Source organism: Cetorhinus maximus, chromosome 11, assembly GCF_964194155.1.
Source record: "Cetorhinus maximus chromosome 11, sCetMax3.hap1.1, whole genome shotgun sequence".
Taxonomy (NCBI): Eukaryota; Metazoa; Chordata; class Chondrichthyes; order Lamniformes; family Cetorhinidae; genus Cetorhinus; species Cetorhinus maximus.
The window spans coordinates 28899116-28916852 of record NC_135889.1 but is presented as its reverse complement, the minus strand read 5'-3'; the positions used below and the strand labels follow the sequence as shown (position 1 = coordinate 28916852).

At 43.4% G+C, this 17737-nt stretch overlaps 1 protein-coding gene across 6 annotated transcripts in view; it reads right to left on the bottom strand.

Moving 5' to 3' along the window:
• mlpha (melanophilin a) overlaps positions 1-17737 on the bottom strand; it is a 203068-nt gene that overhangs the window by 68257 nt on the left and 117074 nt on the right. For 5 of the 6 annotated variants that reach the window (XM_078551716.1, XM_078551719.1, XM_078551720.1 and 2 more), the window contains 2 exons: positions 14866-15110; positions 10686-10769 (listed from right to left, as the gene is read on the bottom strand). In XM_078551716.1, the coding sequence (XP_078407842.1) occupies positions 10686-10769; positions 14866-15110 (329 nt within the window). The remainder of the gene's footprint in view (positions 1-10685; positions 10770-14865; positions 15111-17737) is intronic. The other variant, XM_078551718.1, reaches the window with a different exon arrangement.

The following is a 17737-nucleotide window of genomic DNA, read 5'->3' as shown; positions in this document are numbered from 1 at the left end:
GAAAAAAAAATTTTTAAGACATGTCCCCTCATGTGACAGTGTCACATTGAGCTGGGACATGTTAATGAACTTTAATTAAATAATTTATTTAATTTATAAACCCTTCATGAAACCTCATCCTGCCCATGGATGAGGTTCCATGAAAAATTGCCTGGCCACCTGGGCTCCTTGCCTGCCCACCAACCTTAAGGTTGGATGGGCAGCTTTCTCAATAGGCTTAATTAGTAAATTAATGGCCTTAACAGGCCTTTGACAGTTCGGCGGGTGCGCAGCTGACTCGCGGTGAAGTTGGGATGCACGCCCGACGTCACCCCGTGTCATTTTACACCTTGGCTAGCAGGCCCCACCCCCGCTCGCCGAGCCGAAGATTCAGCCCATGAATTGTTCTTTACCCTTGGCCAGGTTGCAGGCCACTTGTGCCCAAACAACTCACCGTATGCTGATCCCAAATCTAGTTTAACCTCCAAGGTACATGCAGTGCGAATATCTGAGCTTGTAGCTATGAGTGCCTGATCACAGAGCCTCTTCATTTGCGCTGTGCTGTTGCTCTCTTGCTTCTTTATGCAGCTCCTACGGAAGGGCAGGCTTGAGTGTTTGAAAGTAGGAACTCAGACAGGGAAAGTTGGTGTGAGGGAGGAGGGGTGGGGTGACAAGCAAAAGATCCATGGCAACAGCATCAGCAGCTTGCCAAACAGAAAGATGTTGGTGTGCTGGAAACTGAGGAGGGACCAGGACAAGAACAGGCCATCATCCTTAATGTTTTTGTGATGAAGATATGGCCCCCGCTGTAGCCAGCCCCATGATGCAGACATCCATCTCCTCTGTTGGGCTGAGGAGATGCAGGAGTACTTCACCTCTGCCACTTCTGCTCTGCTCCCTTCTATTGTGTGCCAAACCGTCTCACAAGACAGAGAGCAGAATGTCAGTGATTTTGTAGCACTATGTTTGGGTGGATGTACCTCCCACAGCTGGACATATGTGGGGGTAGTGAGAGGTGGGTGTGTGAGCACAAAGTTGTGCATGAGTCCTGAGTGCTAGGGACTGATGCTGGCTGAGTGACGGGGCTGCAGTGCATTTTTTTTATTTGTTCATGGAATGCTGGCATCGCTGGCCAGGCCAGCATTTGTTGCCCATCCCTAATTGCCCTTGAGAAGGTGATGGTGAGCCACCTTCTTGAACCGTTGTACTCCATGTGGGGTAGATACACCCACAGTGCATTTAGGAAGGGATCTCTAGGATTTTCACCCAGCCACAGTGAAGGAATGGCGACATATTTCCAAGTTGGGATGAAGTATGCCACATTGACCAGCATGAGAGGTTAGTATTGTGGTGAGTAGGAAATGCCATGTGAAGATGTATTCGCTGACCTAGACCACCCATTTGATGTTAATAGACTTCTTATGGCGCTTCTGCCAGGTCCTTGAGTCCAGGCTCCAGGAATTGATCTCACCGACCATGTGCTCCCACTCGCACCTGAGGTTTGTCCTTGAGGGTTGCCTGACAACCCCACAACTCCAAAGCATCTCTGCACCACTAACACCTCCCGCACCACATCCATCACTATGGATCCCTCTGCCTTCCCTCATGTTTACTTTGCAGCAATTTTCACTGTAGAAATATTTTTGTGCAGCTCAGGAGAGATGTTTTGTATCTGAAAGGGGCCAGTAGGGTCTCCACTTATATGAACATAAGAATTAGGAGGAGTAGGCCATTCAGCCCCTTGTGCCTGCTCCGCCATTTGATAAGATCATTGCTGATCTGATTGTGTCCTCAACTCTATTTTCCTGTCTATCCCCTATAACCTTTGATGCCCATGTCAATCAAAATCTAGCTAACTCAGCCTTAAAAATATTCAATGACCCTGCCTCCACAGTTCTCTGGGGAAGAAAATTCCACAGACCAACAGCCCTCCGAGAGAAAAATATTTCTCCTCATCTCCGTCTTAAATGGGAGCCTCCTTATTTTTAAACTGTATCCCCTAGTTCTAGTCTCTCCCACAAGGGGAAACATCCTCTCAGCATTCATCCTGTTAATTCCCCTGAGAAGGCAGTGGGAGAGATTGCCATGGAGGTCAATGCCAGAAGTCAAGCCTGATGGACCTGGCTGCAGTACCACAAGAAGTTCAATGATCTCACACAAATGGTCAAGGTCAGTGAATGTACCTTGAAATGCTGCATCTACAAAGCGCACCAGCAGCCTCAGACACCACTCAATTCACCACACCCTGTCACTTATCTATCAATTGAGAATCATACCTGATATTCACATGCTCCACTGCACTCTCTGACACTTAGCACTGCTGCATGCTTCAAACCCACATCTTACTGCTTGCACACCTGCCAGCTATTCCATGGCAGCCATTTCATTTAAATATAACCTATTTGGCTAGAGTTAAGAAACAATAGAGATATCATTATACTACTGGGCCTATTCTATGGCCACCAGCTAGCAGGAAAGATATAGAGAAATAAATTTGCAGGGAAACTACAGAGAGGTGCAAAAACTGGAGAGTAGTCATAATGGATAGGATTTTACGGGGGCATGGCTGAGATATGAAATGAGTACTTAACATTTCTCCTTGCCAAGGAAGAAGATGCTGCCAATGCACAGTGAAGCTAGAGATAATTGAGAGACTGAATAGAATAAAAATTGATAAAGAGGTATTGGAAAAGCTGGCTGTACTTAAAGTTAATAAGTCACTAGAATCTGATGCGTTGCATCTGAGGATGCTGAGGGAAGTAAGAGTGGAATAAGGCAGAAGAATTCAAATGTTGCACCCATGTTCAAGAAAGGGTGTAAGAATAAACCCAACAACTACAGTCAGTTTAACCTTAGTGGTAAGAAAGCATTTAGAAATGATAATCCGGGACAAAATTAAAAGTAACTTAGAAAAATGTAGGTTAATTAAGGAAAGCTTGCATGGGCTTGTTAAAGGCAAATCGTGCTTAATTAACAGGATTGAGTCTTTTGATGAGACAACAGATGGTTGATGAGGGTAAGGCAGTTGATGTGGTGGTGTAAAAGGACTTCCAAAAGGTGTTTAATAAAGTACCACACTATAGGCTTGTCAGTGAAGTTGATGCCCCTTGAATAAGAGGGACAGTGGCAACATGGATAAGACGTTGGCTGAGTGACAGGAAAAAGAGACTAGTGGTAAATGATTGCTTTTCAGAATGGAGGGAGCTATAAAGTAGTAGTTCCCCATGGATCAGTACTAGGACCACTGCTTTTCCTTATAAATATTGATGACCTAGACTTGGGTGTACAGGACAGAGCTTTAATATTTGCATATGACTTAAAACTTGAAAGTATTGTGAACTGTGGGAAGGGTATTAATTGACATCAAGAGGACATAGACAGGCTGGAGGAGTCGTCGGACATGTGACAGATGAAATTTAATAAAGAGAAGTGTGAAGGGATACATTTTGGTAGGAAGAGGAGAAGCAATATAAACTAATAAGTACAATTCTAAAGGGGGTGCAGGACTTGGACTAATGTGCACAAATTGTTGAAGATGCCAGGGGGTTTGAGAAAATGGTTAAAAAGGCATATAAGATGCTGGGACTTTATAAATTGAGGCATGGAGTACAAAAGCAAAGAAGTTCTGGTAAACCTTTATAAAACACTGGTTCGTACTCAGCTGGAGTACTGTGTCCAATTCTGGGCACAGTATTTAGGTAAGGTGTGAAAGTTTTAGAGAAGTTGCAGAATGATTCCAGGGATGAGGGTCTTCAGTTACAAGGACAGATTGGAGAAGCTGGGGTTGTTCTTCTTAGAGAAGGAAAGGTTGAAAGGAGAATTGATAGTGGTGTTCAAAATCATGAGGGGTGTAGGCAGAGTAGATAGAGAGAAACTGTTCCCTTTGGAGAAGGGTCCTCGCGTTTGACAAATTTATTAGAGTATTGCCGAAGAAAGAGACATATGTCGAAGCTTTTTGTCTTGCACTCATCAGGACACTTTGCAAGAATACCAATATAAGGGGAAAACAATAATTTATACTGAATGTGAATTTATGTGTTATAGTTATTATAATAATTATTATAATAATTAGTTATTATAGTTCTTTGAGGATGTAACCACCAGGGTGGATAAAGAGGAACCAGTAGATGTAGTGTAAATGGATTCCCAAAGGCAATCAGTAAGGTGCTACATAAAAGGTTACAACACAAGATAAGAGCTTATGGTGTTGGAAGTGATTATTAGCGCGGATAGAGGATTGGCTAACTAGCAAGAAATACAGAGTCCGGATAAATGGGTCATTTTCAACTTGGCAATCTGTAACTAGTGGAGTGCCACAGGATCAGTACTGGGGTCTTAATTATTTAGCATCTTAATTACAGAAAAGTCCCGCCTTTTGCGACTTCCTTGTTCGCATATTTGCTTACCTGCGCTAAAGCCTTTGTACACCGCATCGCCCATCATGAGCAATGTTCACTTAGCCGTGTTTTCTTGTCCCTTTCTCCTCTTTCCCTGAGGAGACAGCAGCCATAAAAGAGCAGAGACCTCAGCACTTTTTAATGGAGAGATGGTGTCGCAGCCTCTGGAAGCTAATTCCTTCCATTAGTCCCGGCCGTGGACATTTAATTCTCTTCTTTTACGCACCTTTCTGACAGGGGTGAGGAACAGTGCCTGGAATGTTTGCAGCTGAAGTGCAGCCCGAAAGGAGAGATTAACCTGGAAATGCCCAAATCTCTCAGTCCAGAGATGCAACAATGGCTCGGTTCGGTCACTGATTTTGCTTGCCAGTTTTGAGGTTACTCAGTTTTTTCTTAAATGAGGATTGTCTCTTCTTAAAATTTTCAAAATGTCTTGTATTGCTCAGAGGCTCCCCCGCCTGTCATATACAGGTACTGTACTACAATTTGCTGTCCAGTAACTGCACAAACCAATGCTGCCCTTGCATTACTGGAACCTATCCAATTGATTCCCATTGAAAAGCATGTTCATCATGCGTGATTTCGCTGTTTGCGAGGTTTCGCAGGAATGTAACCCCTGTGAGTGGTGGGGCTTTACTGTAATGACTTGGACGAAGGAACTGACTCTATTGTAGCCAAATATGCTGATGATACAAAAATAGGCAGGAAAGCAAGTTGTGAGGAGAGTCCACATTGTCTGCAAAGGGAAGTAGACAGGTTTAGTGAGTGGGCAAAAAATTTGAAAGATGGAGCGTGGTGTGGAAAAATGTGAGGCTGTCCAATTTGACAGAAAGAACTGAAAAGCAGAATATTATGTAAATGGAGAGAGACTGCAGAATGCTGAGTACAGAGGGATCTGGGTGTACTTGTACATGAATCACATAAAGCATGCGAGTAATGAGGATGGCAAATCGAGTGTTGGCCTTAGTTGCAAGGGGAAAGTAGTATAAAAGTAGGAAAGTCTTGCTACAACTGTACAGGGCATTGGTGAGACTGTACCTAGGGTATTGTGTACAGTTTTGGTCTCATATGAACATACAAATTAGGTGTAGGAATAGGCCACTCGCCCCTTGGAGCCTGCTCCGACATTTGTCAGGAAGATATAGAAATGTCCATAATGTTATTGGAATTTATTGTAAAATAGAGTAATAGTGGGGCGTGTCTATGTCTGTGTGTGTGTGTGTGTGTGTATGTCTGTGTCTTAATTGAATTAAAGGCAGCTGGTCTGGGTGTTTTGATGTATCAGAAGATAACCTAGGTTTGAAATGTTAAGTAGGTAAACATGGGGAAGGTTAGAATGTAAGGCATAAAGGGACATTTGCATTTTTAAATAAACCAGGCTAGCTTGAAGTCAAAAGAGGGAGTGAAATATTACACCTAGAAAGGAGAAGTTAAGGAACAGCGTGTTTATTATTCCCAAAGATTAATGGTAAAATTGGTGCTATGATAGATATTATTACTAGAGAGGTAAAAATCCAAAGACATAGTGAAACAATGGGAATTTGCATTCAAAAGGGAAAATATGTATAAAGGAGAGAGGGCTGTGTTTACAGGCAGGCAGTCTAAGATCTAACAAGCATGAAAAGCCTTCAGCCTCTAAGCCTCAACTTGCTGTCTACAAGGAATTGAAGCTGAGAAAAGGCTCACTTTGAATTCGACTTTCCAGGGTGTTACTTTGCTAGGTCTTTTAAAATCTGTGTGTTTTACTGTTGCCTTAACGGAGGTGTAATTGGGAGTTAGATTAATTAGGGGATTTAGAAGTTATTATAGTAGTAATTTGTAGATATGTGTTTGTGCTTAAAATAATTTTTCTTTTTAATAGATGTTTAATCTAGTTCTGTAAAAACCTGTAAGGCTTGGTGGACTTATTACTACTGAATTCAAAGCCCGCATCTCGAAACGTACAAATTGCAAAAATAGTTGTGGCGGTTGTCTCAAGTATCTCTCTGGGATTTGAACAACTCAGCATTTACCATCAGCTGTGCCATAACACATTTAATAAGATCATGGCTGATCTCCTAACTTAAGGATGTATATAAGTGCATTAGAAACAGTTCAGAGAAGGTTCACTAGGTTGATTCCTGGGATAAAGGGGTTGCCTTTTGAGGAAAGGTTGAGCAGGTTGGGTCTATACTCATTGGAGTTTAGAAGAATGAGAGATGATCTTATTGAGATATATAAGATTCTGTGGGGGCTTGACAGGGTAGATACTGGGAGAATGTTTCCATTCAAAATAAGGGGTTTCCCATTTAGGATGGAGATGAGGGAAATTCTTCTCTCAGAGGGTCATTAGTCTTTGGAATTCTTTTCCACAGACAGCATTTGAATTTGGTCATTGAATATATTCAAGGCTGAGTTAGACAGATTTTTGAATGACAAAGGGAGTCAAGGGTTATGGGGGGCAGGCAGGAAAGTGGAGTTAAAGCCACAATCAGATCTTACTGAATGGTGGAGCAGCCTTGAAGGACCGAATGGCCTACTACTGCTCTTATTTCTTATGTTCTCAAGAGAACCAGAGAATATTGATTTAAACTGATTGGCAAAAGAACCAAAGGCAACATGAAAAAACATTTTTCACACAATGAGTAGTTATGCTGTGCAATGCACTGCCTGAGAATGTGGGGGAGGCAGAATCAATTGTAGTTTTCAAAAGAGAATTGGATATGCAGCTGAAGGGAAAAAAATTGCATGATTATAGGATTAGGATTAGGTAGGATTAGTAAATTTGCGGATAACACAAAGATTGGCCGGGCAGTTAACAGTAAGGTTGAGTGTCTTGGGCTACAGGAAGATATAGACGGGATGGTCAAATGGGTAGATAAGTGGCAGATGGAATTTAACCCTGAAAAGTGTGAGGTGATACACTTTGGAAGGAGTAATTTGACAAGGAAGTATTCAATGAACGGCATGACACTAGGAAGTTCTGAGGAACAAAGCAACCTTGACGTGTGTGTCCATAGATCTCTGAAGGTGGAGGAGCATGTTAGTGGGGTGGTGAAAAAGGCACATGGGACACTCGCCTTTATCAATCGAGGTATAGATTACAAAAGTAGGGAGGTCATGTTGGAGTTGTATAGAACCTTAATGAGGCCACAGCTGGAGTACTGTGTGCAGCTCTGGTCACCACATTATAGGAAGGATGTGATTGCACTGGAGGGAGTGCAGAGGAGATTCACCAGGATGTTGCCTGGGATGAAACATTTAAGTTATGAAGAGAGGTTGGATAGACTTAGGTTGTTTTTGTTGGAGCAGAGAAGACTGAGGGGCGACCTGATTGAGGTGTACAAGATTATGAGGGGCATGGACAGGGTGGATAGGGAGCAGCTGTTCCCCTTAGTTGAAGGGTCAGTCACGAGGGGACACAAGTTCAAGGTGAGGGGCAGGAGGTTTAGGGGGGATGTGAGGAAAAACTTTTTTACCCAGAGGGTGGTGACTGTCTGGAATGCGCTGCCTGGGAGGGTGGTGGAGGCTGATTGCCTCACCTTTAAAAAGTACCTGAATGAACACTTGGCATGTCATAACATTCAAGGCTATGGGCCAAGTGCTGGTAAATGGGATTAGGTAGGTAGGTCAGGTGTTTCTCACGTGTCGGTGCAGACTCGATGGGCCGAAGCACCTCTTCTGCACTGTGTGATTCTGTGATTATGCTGAAATAATGGTGGGTAGGCGGGGTATTAGTTGAGTTGCTCTTGTAAGAAGGCAGTGAGGAATTAGCAGGTCGAATGGCCTCCTTCTGTGCTGTAACCATTGTATGATTCATTCTGTTCTACAATGTTGAGGTTGTGCAGCATGCAGCAGACCACCCCACTCTGCTGAGTACTGCAGGGCTCCTCCAGAGTGCTCCAAGCAGTGGAATCATTGATTCAGCAAGGCCAATGGTCTGCTCTATCACATTCCACGCACATGTGCACAAAATGGCTCTCATTGTATGCATGCTGTCAAGTGCTCGCAGACTCATTAGCCATGTTGTCAAAAGATAGAGCTTATTGCACAGTGATCACCCTTTGGTTTGCCATGATGGTTCACATGCAGCTGGCACAGAGAGCTGCCGCAGAATGAAGGCATCATCATAGTTGCCAGGATACCCATCACTGCCCAGCATGATTTACTCTCTATGGTCACACATCAGCTGAACATTGAGGGAGTGAAATCTCTTTTGGTTCTGACATTAGGGCAGTAGGTGATACGCAGTGCCCACAAAGTGATGTTGTGTAGTCAGTGGCACACTGCACCATGAGGAATCCTACAATACTAACATGGTCGCTCCACTGGCAACAGTAGACAGCGACTTCCCATACACACAATAGTGGATGGGAAACTGCAAATACCTCTAGCTCCAACCTGAAAGATACCAAATGCATGAAGTTAATCGCCATGATCACCTTCGCAACCTCAGACAATGTGGTCCTTGTCTTGCTCTGCAGTTGCAGCTGCGCCTGCAGCAGCTGGCATATTTCATTGAGTACTTCCTTACTGGAATGCAGTCATTTCTTAGATTGTTCCTCGCTGAGGCTGAGATTGGAGAATTGCTCCTTGAACACTCCAGTTGGGTATGGTCTCCTTCCTTTTTCCCACTCCTCTTCCAGCAACTTGTCCTGCTCTGTGAGGCTTTTGTTCATTTTCCAAGGCATAATGTATTCCAGGGCTAATAGTGCACGCATGTCTGGGAGTAACTGGTTTGTGCAGAAACCTTGAGGTCAGCAAAAGCTGCTTCAGCACTGCCACACCACTTCCTGTGAAGTTTTGCAATGTAAAACTACTATAGAATTCACAAAAAACTTGTAGAATCAAAACAACAGCTTGGAGAAATCAATCAGCAAATCATCTGTACGTAGTTGATAACCTTTTAATTAACACTGGTGTGGGTCCTTCTGAATCTGTGTTCAGCTGGTTAAGAGTAGGTGTTGGCTGAAGTATTAAGCTCCACAAAGCATCAGTGCTGCATGCTAACTGACAACATGATCTGCCTGCTCTACGTAGTTCCATTGGGCATTCACTGTGCCCCACGCTGACAGCAATGTTCCCTGTAAGTGAGCAGCCATGTAGCAACCCAAAAGTCCCCACTCAAGGCCGTGCAGAACTCAGCCCCTTTAAGTTGCCTTGCGTATGTGGCTGCACTAAAATATCTAAAGAGGCTGTGCACTTAATAAATCACCCACGCACTCCAAAAGGAAATTAGAAGGAACGTTGGCTGACACCCACCACCTCACCAATATGGCATCCGGTGTTCGTCAGTGCCAACATTTTGGAGCCCTAAAGGCACTTATAGAGCCTAAAAAGTTGCTAATGATGCCAATATCTTGCCCATTTGCCTTATATAAAAATCCTTGCTTGATAATGTGGTCCATTGAGGAGAAAACAGATGGAGCCTACCATTCCACCTAATCATTTTGGGTTGAAGAGCCTCAGGAGATAACCTGAAAAGTCAATCATAAATTCACAATATTGCCATTCTCAAACTAAAGTTATCTTTCAACTTCCCATGAGAGTTAAAAAAAAACTTCTGCAAATCTGGCGAATGGCTAGTGCTGGTAATGCTCTGTTCACCAGTTGAAATCAGGAGAAATTTGAGGCCTAATCTTCATTCTTAATTACCAACTGCCGAGTACAGAGACTGCATACTCTTACACACTCACACATGCAATTGCAAAGCTGAAAATACAGAATGCATTCTAGCCAACTGAAAGAAGCCAATCAACAAATACTCAGCAATTAGAATTAAAAAGAAATCCTTTTACTAATCCCCTTTCCACCTGTGGAAAACATAATGAACATGAGGACAAGCTGTGGGGCTTGCCAGTTAAGAAGGGAAAGGTTCCAGGCTGTCTTGTCTCTGGTTTGTCATATGAAATGAACACAAGATAGACACTAAGGAATAAGCAACAATGCAGGATTGATTTGGGAGATCCAACATATTGGGGTACAAACAGGCAAGTTACAGATTTTGCCCAACTTTCTCCAGCAATCCACAATTGGGTGCTTTTAGGTACCTTTCTGGTAAATAGTCATCTGAGTAAGTTATTTGTTACCATTCAGATGAGTTCAGAAATCAGTGTTAGCACTGTCTCTGGGATTTTTTAATGCAAAACTTCGGCAGTCAAGCAGCAGATTCAAATGGAATTATATAAATCACTTTCCTTGCCTGTCTCTGATCAAACATGCTTTATATTTATTCATAATATAAAGACACAAAGCGTGTTTCTTATTTTTAACTTGCCTCCTGTGAAGGCAACCATTAATCAGTGTAACTTTACAATTGTAACTGATTACCTTTACAGAGCTGGGAGTCATCTTCTCCTCCAGTCTGCATAGCATTCGCTCAATGGAAGACATGCGCTTAGACAAGTCTGAAAGCTGTAGGTAAAGAAAGTTTCAAACCATCACCAGCACCAGGATGAATACATTATGCAATTCAACCAGTTTAAAGAGGATCTTCAGTGTCAGAGAAAATGGCGTATATTGAATCCAAAGGTTTGGTGTTAAGCTAAATGTAAACCATAAATCGTATTTACCATGGTTCCAAAGGATTGGTGTTGGGATAACTGCACCATTCCTCATACTTACTCTTACACTAAAGATCTCCTTTCAGAGTTATAAGAAAAGCATGTAGAAGAGGATAAAAATGCAACAAGTATGAAAATGAGAGGCAGAAATTAACTAGACTGAGATAATTGAAAAAAAATAGAGAATAGGATAATATCTGCAACATTTTGGGATCTGGTAAAATATCAATTAAAAAATCGCTAAGCTTGCGTCTTGTTTGTTATATCCTTGAAATCAGGGCAATATTTTTTTTTCATTCATTCATAGGATGTGGGCTTCACTGGCTGGGCCAACATTTATTGCTCATCCCTAGTTGCCCTTGAGAAGGTGGTGGTGAGCTGCCTTCTTGAACTGCTGCAGTTCATGTGCTGTAGGTACACCCACAGTGCTGTTAGGAAGGGAGTTCCAGGATTTTAACCCAGTGACAGCGAAGGAATGGCGATATATTTCCAAGTCAGGGCGGTGAGTGACTTGGAAGGGAACTTCCAGGTGGTGGTGTTCCCATCCAACTGCTGCCCTTGTCCTTCTAGATGGCTGTGGTTGTGGGTTTGGAAGGTGCTAAGGAGCCTTTGTGAATTCCTGCAGTGCATCTTGTAGATGGTACACACTGCTGCTACTGTGCGTCGGTGGTGGAGGGAGTGAATGTTTGTGGATGTGGTGCCAATCAAGCGGGCTGCTTTGTCCTGGACGTGTCAAGCTTCTTGAGTGTTGTGGGAGCTGCACTCATCCGGGCAAGTGGGGAGTATTCCATCACACTCCTGACTTGTGCCTTGTAGATGGTGGACAGGCTTTGGGGAGTTAGGAGGTGAGTTACTCGTTGCCCGACCCTTAGCCTCTGACCTGCTCTTGTAGCCACGGTATTTATATGGCTAGTTCAGGTCAGCTTCTGGTCAATGGTAACCCCCAGGTTGTTGATAATGGGGGATTCAGTGATGGTAATGCCATTGAATGTCAAGGGGCGATGGTCAGATTCTCTCTTGTTGGAGATGGTCATTGTTTGTCACTTGTGTGGCGTGAATGTTACTTGCCACTTGTCAGCCCAAGCCTGGATATTGTCCAGGTCTTGCTGTGTTTGGATATGGACTGCTTCAGTATCTGAGGAGTCGTGAATGGTGCTGGACATTGTGCAATCATCAGCAAACATCCCCGCTTCTGACCTTATGATGGAAGGAAGATCATTGATGAAGCAGCTGAAGATGGTTGGGCCGAGGACACTACCCTGAGGAACTCCTGCAGTGATGTCCTGGAGCTGAGACGACTGACCTCCAACAACCACAACCATCTTCCTTTGTGCTAGGTATGACTCCAACCAGTGGAGAGTTTCCCCCCAGATTCCTGTTGACTCCAGTTTTGCTCGGGCTCCTTGATGCTACACTTGGTCAAATGCAGCCTTGATGTTGAGGGCAATCACTCTCACCTCACCACTTGTGTCCATGTTTGAACCAAGGCTATAATGATGTCAGGAGCTGAGTTGCCCTGGTGGAACCCAAACTGGGTGTCAACGAGCAGGTTATTGCTAAGCAAGTGCCTCTTTATAGCACTGTTGATGACCCCTTCCATTACTTTATGATAATCAAGAGTAGACTGATGGGGTAGTAATTGGGCCGTGTTGGATTTGTCCTGCTTTTTGTGTACAGGACATATCTGGGCAGTTTTCCACATAGCCAGGTAGATGCCAGCATTGTAGCTGTATTGGAACAGTTTGGCTAGGGGCGCGGCTCTGGAGCACAAGTCTTCAGTACTATTGCCGTAATATTGTCAGGCCCCATAGCCTTTGCACTATCCAGTGCCTTCAGCCATTTCTTGATATCATGTGGAGTGAATTGAATTGGCTGAAGACCGGCATCTGTGATGCTGGGGATTCCGGAGGAGGCCGAGATGGATCATCCACTCGGCACTTCTGACTGAAGATTGTAGCAAATGCTTCAGCCTTATCTTTTGCACTGATGTGCTGGGCTCCCATATCATTGAGGATGGGGATATTTGTGGAGCCTCCTCTTCCAGTGAGCTGTTTAATTGGCCACCACCATTCAGGACTGGATTTGGCAGGACTGCAGAGCTTAGATCTGATCCGTCACTTAGCTCCATCTATCACTTGCTGCTTATGCTGTTTGGCAGTCAAGTAGTCCTGTGTTGTAGCTTAACCAGGTTGATACCTCATTTTGAGGTTTGCCTGGTACTGCTCCTGGCATGCTCTCCTGTACTCTTCATTGATCCAGGGTTGATCCTCTGGCTTGACGGTAATGGTAGAGTGGGGGATATGCCGGGCTATGAGGCTACAGATTATGTTCGAGCACAATTCTGCTGCTGCTGATGGCCCACAGTGTCTCATGGATGCCCAGTCTTGAGTTGCTGGATCTGTTTGAAGTCTATCCCATCTAGAACAGTGGTAGTGCCACACGACACGATTCAGCGTATCCTCAATGTGAAGGTGGGAATTCATCTCCATAACGACTGTGCGGTGGTCACTCCTACCGATACCGTCATGGACAGATGTATCTGCAGCAGGCAGGATGGTAAGGATGAGGTTAAGTATGTTTTTCCCTCTTGTTGGTTCCCTCGCCACCTGCTGCAGACCCAGTCTAGCAACTATGTCATTTAGGACTCGGCCAGCTCGGTCAGTAGTGGTGCTACTGAGCCGCTTTTGGTGATGAGCATTGAAGTCCCTCACACGGAGTACATTCTGCACCCTTGCCACCCTCCAAGCGATGTTCAACATTGAGGAGCATTGATTCATCAGCTGAGGATGGGTGGTACGTGGTAATCAGCAGGTTTCCTTGCCATGAAACTTCATGGGGTCGATGTTGAGGACTCCAAGGGTAACTTCCTCCTGACTGTATACCACTGTGCCGCCACCTCTGCTGCGTCTGTCCTGCCGGTGGGACAGGAAATGCCCAGGGATAGTGATGGTGGTGTCTGGGACATTATCTGTAAGGTATGATCCCATGAGGATGACTATGTCAGGCTGTTGCTTGACTAGTCTGTGAGACAGCTCTCCCAATTTTGACACTAAACCCCAGATGTTAGTAAGGATAACTTTACAGGGTCGACAGGGCTGAATTTGATGATATTGTTTCTGGTGCCTAGGTCGAAGTCAGGTGGTCCGTCCAGTTTCATTCCTTTTTTGAGACTTTGTAGCAGTTTGATACAACTGAGTGGCTTACTAGGCCATTTAAGAGTCAACCACGTTGCTGTGGACCATGATAATAGGATGGCTGATTTCCTTCCCCTAAAGGGCATCAGTAAACCAGATGGGTTTTTACAACAATGGTTTCATGGTCATCATTAGACTTTTAATTCCAGATTTTTATTGAATTTAAATTCCACCATCTGCCGTGGAGGGATTCAAACCCAGAGCATCACTCTGGGTCTCTGGATTACTGGTCCAGTGACAATACCACTACGCCATCACCTTCCCTATTTACTTCTGCCTTGGCTTTGCCGAGGTTAGATGATAGGAGTTTAGGAGTTAGCTGAAACTCATTGTAACACCACACTGTTGACACAATAAGTTGAATTTTCACTTTGGGGGCAAGAAACAGGAACCAGGATTGTTTTCGAGTCCCAAACCTGCCCCCAGAGTGAAAGAATCACTAGTTGGAATTTTAACTGGGGCAGAATGCTTATAGTGATAAAAAATTATGCCTATGAACATCAGGCACAGGCTTAGGTTTTTCTTTGGCAGTGCATTTACATTTTCAGGAGGATGTCATTCATGCTAATATATAGAATCAAAGTGTTCCAGTCACCTGGCCAAACCCATCAGCTGCATATCACTCTTGTCATATTGTTTGCTAGCTCTAAAGACTACAATACAATGCCAAATTAATTAGAAGTAAAGTTGTGTCTAATACATAAATGTGTACATTGGTAGAATCCAGATTGCTTGCATTCTTTGAAGATATACCTGACTTCCTCCAGAGCCTGAATTTTCCTGTGAGGAACTTTTATTCCTGTGACGTACAAAGTGGCGCTGATACACTGGATGCTCAGGAGCCTCATCGTTGTCAGAGCTCTCCATGTCAGCATAATATGGGGCCCCGTGCTTTTGATAAGGCAGTGAATGATGTAGCTCTCCTTCTCCAGGGGAGGTCCATATTCCGGGAACTGAGCGAGTGCGAGGAAGTCTGTGTTCACGATGCAATACCTCGTCTGAATTCAATCAACATGTAAGTGAATGACAAAGAAAAACAAAATGAGACGTTAATGTGAATTTAGAGGATCCATCTTCTACAGCGAAACACGTGCATGTGTCTGCAACATTGGTCCAGTGCATCGTATAAGAATTTGATTTAGTTCCAGGAATGGATGCTCCAGGATTCAAAACCCTTCATCAAATGTGCCTTAAAACCTATATAATCCTATGTAAAACCATGGAAGTGAATTTCCTTACATAACAAGAATATCAAAGGAAAAGAGGAAGAGTTTTGCTTGGCACAATCTTGGGTGCTAAATACACTATGGGGAAATATACTGAGGCACAGAATGTGAAAGTCCCATGTTCATTTCCTGGTCTAGGGTGAATTAGTTGATCGAAGACAGTGCCATGAGGCAGTAGCATTCCGTCAACTTTGTGTTAACAGTCCCATTGTAAAAAAAAAATCAATGTTCATCAATGAATAGTGGATACTTGGGCGGAATATCAAAGGGCTGCCAACCCAGACATGAGTCAGATAAAGAGTGGAGAAAACAGAAGGAAAATAGTAGAAATTCTTTCTCTCATGCCTCAACTAGTCACAGCTTCTTTGATTTTTTCATTCAATGAATTAGAATGGATTTGACATTGGCTTGCTATATTAACTACCATTGTGTAAGTTTTCTGAAGTTCCAAAAATCAATAGGCCCTATACTATAAACAGATGCTGATGTATAGCACGTAATTTCTCCTCTACGCTTATTGCTAAAAAATAGCCAATTGGGATTGAAATTCTTCTTTTGGTAATTTTAATGGAAAACTCAAGGGGGTACATGACAGAAAACCCCATCATGTAGGTGCAGAAACATTTTTGGTAAAGATGACACTGGACATTTTGCTGCAGTTCTCATTTTGGCTATTTTAAGCAGATGGTTAACCCCCTCTTCCACCAGGCATTCTGCTTCTGTTTTTTCAATTCTGATTTTCTTCTTCAATGACATTAACAGACTTCTAACAATTCTCATTAAATTTCAAAAAATATGCTCACAATTTAACTACAAGGAATGGGGCTGCATTTATCTCACATCTCTAATTGCCCTGATAAAGCAGTGGTGGATCTTCCCCTTAAACACTACAGTCTTTATGGTGTCTCCACGATAGAGTTAGGCTGGAAATTCCAGCATTTTGACCTGAAAATTGTTATCCGGTGGACTGATCAATAACTTTGTTATAGCTTTTAAAACATAAGGATATTTATTGCACAAATTTCAAAACCATCCAGCAACATATTTTTTATTGTTACAAGTCCTGAAATGATGCAGTAAGATTGGGTTAACTTTCATGGTCTACTCAGGAACAGAACATTTTATCATAACAACAAAATGCATTTATATAATGTCTTTAATGGAGTACAGCATCCCAAGGCATTTCATAGGAACGCAATCAACTAAAAAAAATTAACACTGAGTCAAAGGAGGAAACGTTAGGTTAGGCGACCAAAAGCTTGGTTTTAAAGAGGTTCCATAAGGAAGACAAAGATGGAGAGATAGGGAGGTTTAGGGAGGGAATTCCAGAGGTCAGGGTCAAGACAGCTGAAGGCATGGCCACTAATAATGCGGTGAAGGCATTGTGCCATGACAAGAACCCAAATGTGGAGAAAGTCAGAGGGCTGTAGGGATGGAGGAAGACATAGGGATAGGGAGTAATAAAGCCAGGGAAGGATATCGTTTTTCCTAATCAGCATCACTCTCAGGTCAGGTACAGCACAACTTCAATAAATGCAAACATCCCTCTGCTCAACAATGTACTTGTTGATATCGAGCTCAGAAGAGCTGCACTCAGTCAATGAAGTGGAAGGTAATGTAGTAGTAATAGGGGATAGCATAGTTAGAGGAATAGATACTGTTCTCTGCAGCAAAGACAGAGAGTCCCGAAGGCTGTGTTGCCTACCTGGTGCCAAGGTCAAGGACAACTCTTCTGGGCTGGAGAGGAACTTGGAGTGGGAGCGGAAGGATCCAGTTGTCATGGTCTATGCAGGTACCAATGACATAGGTAGGACTAGGAAGGAGGTTCTGCTGAGGGACAACAAGCAGCTTGGGGCTAAATTAAAAAGCAGAACCACAAAGGTAATAATCTCCAGATTACTACCTGAGCCACATGCAAATTGGCACAGGATAAATAAGATTAAAGATTAAATGTGTGGCTCAAAGATTGGTGTGGGAGAAGTGGGTTCTGATTCATGGGGTACTGGCACCAGTACTGGGGAAGGAGAGAGCTGTTCAATTGGGGCAGGCTTCATTTGAACCATGCTGGGACTAGTGTCCTGGTGAATCGTATAACTAGGGTTGTAGGTAGGACTTTAAACTAATTAGTTGGGGGGAGGGTTCAAATAAAGGGAAGCTTAAAAAATCAAAAGGAAATGAGAGAGCAGAGGTGCAGGGTAGTGAATAGGTGAACGATAATCAAAGTATGACAGGAAGGGGCAGAAAATATAAGCAGAAGGGTGCAGCAGAAATCAGAAACAGAACGAGCAATGATGGTAAAAAGTCAAAGCTTTTCTTTATCTGAATGCACGCAGCGTTTGTAACAAGGTAAACGAGTTGATGGCACAAATAGAAATAAATGAATATGACTTGATAGTTAT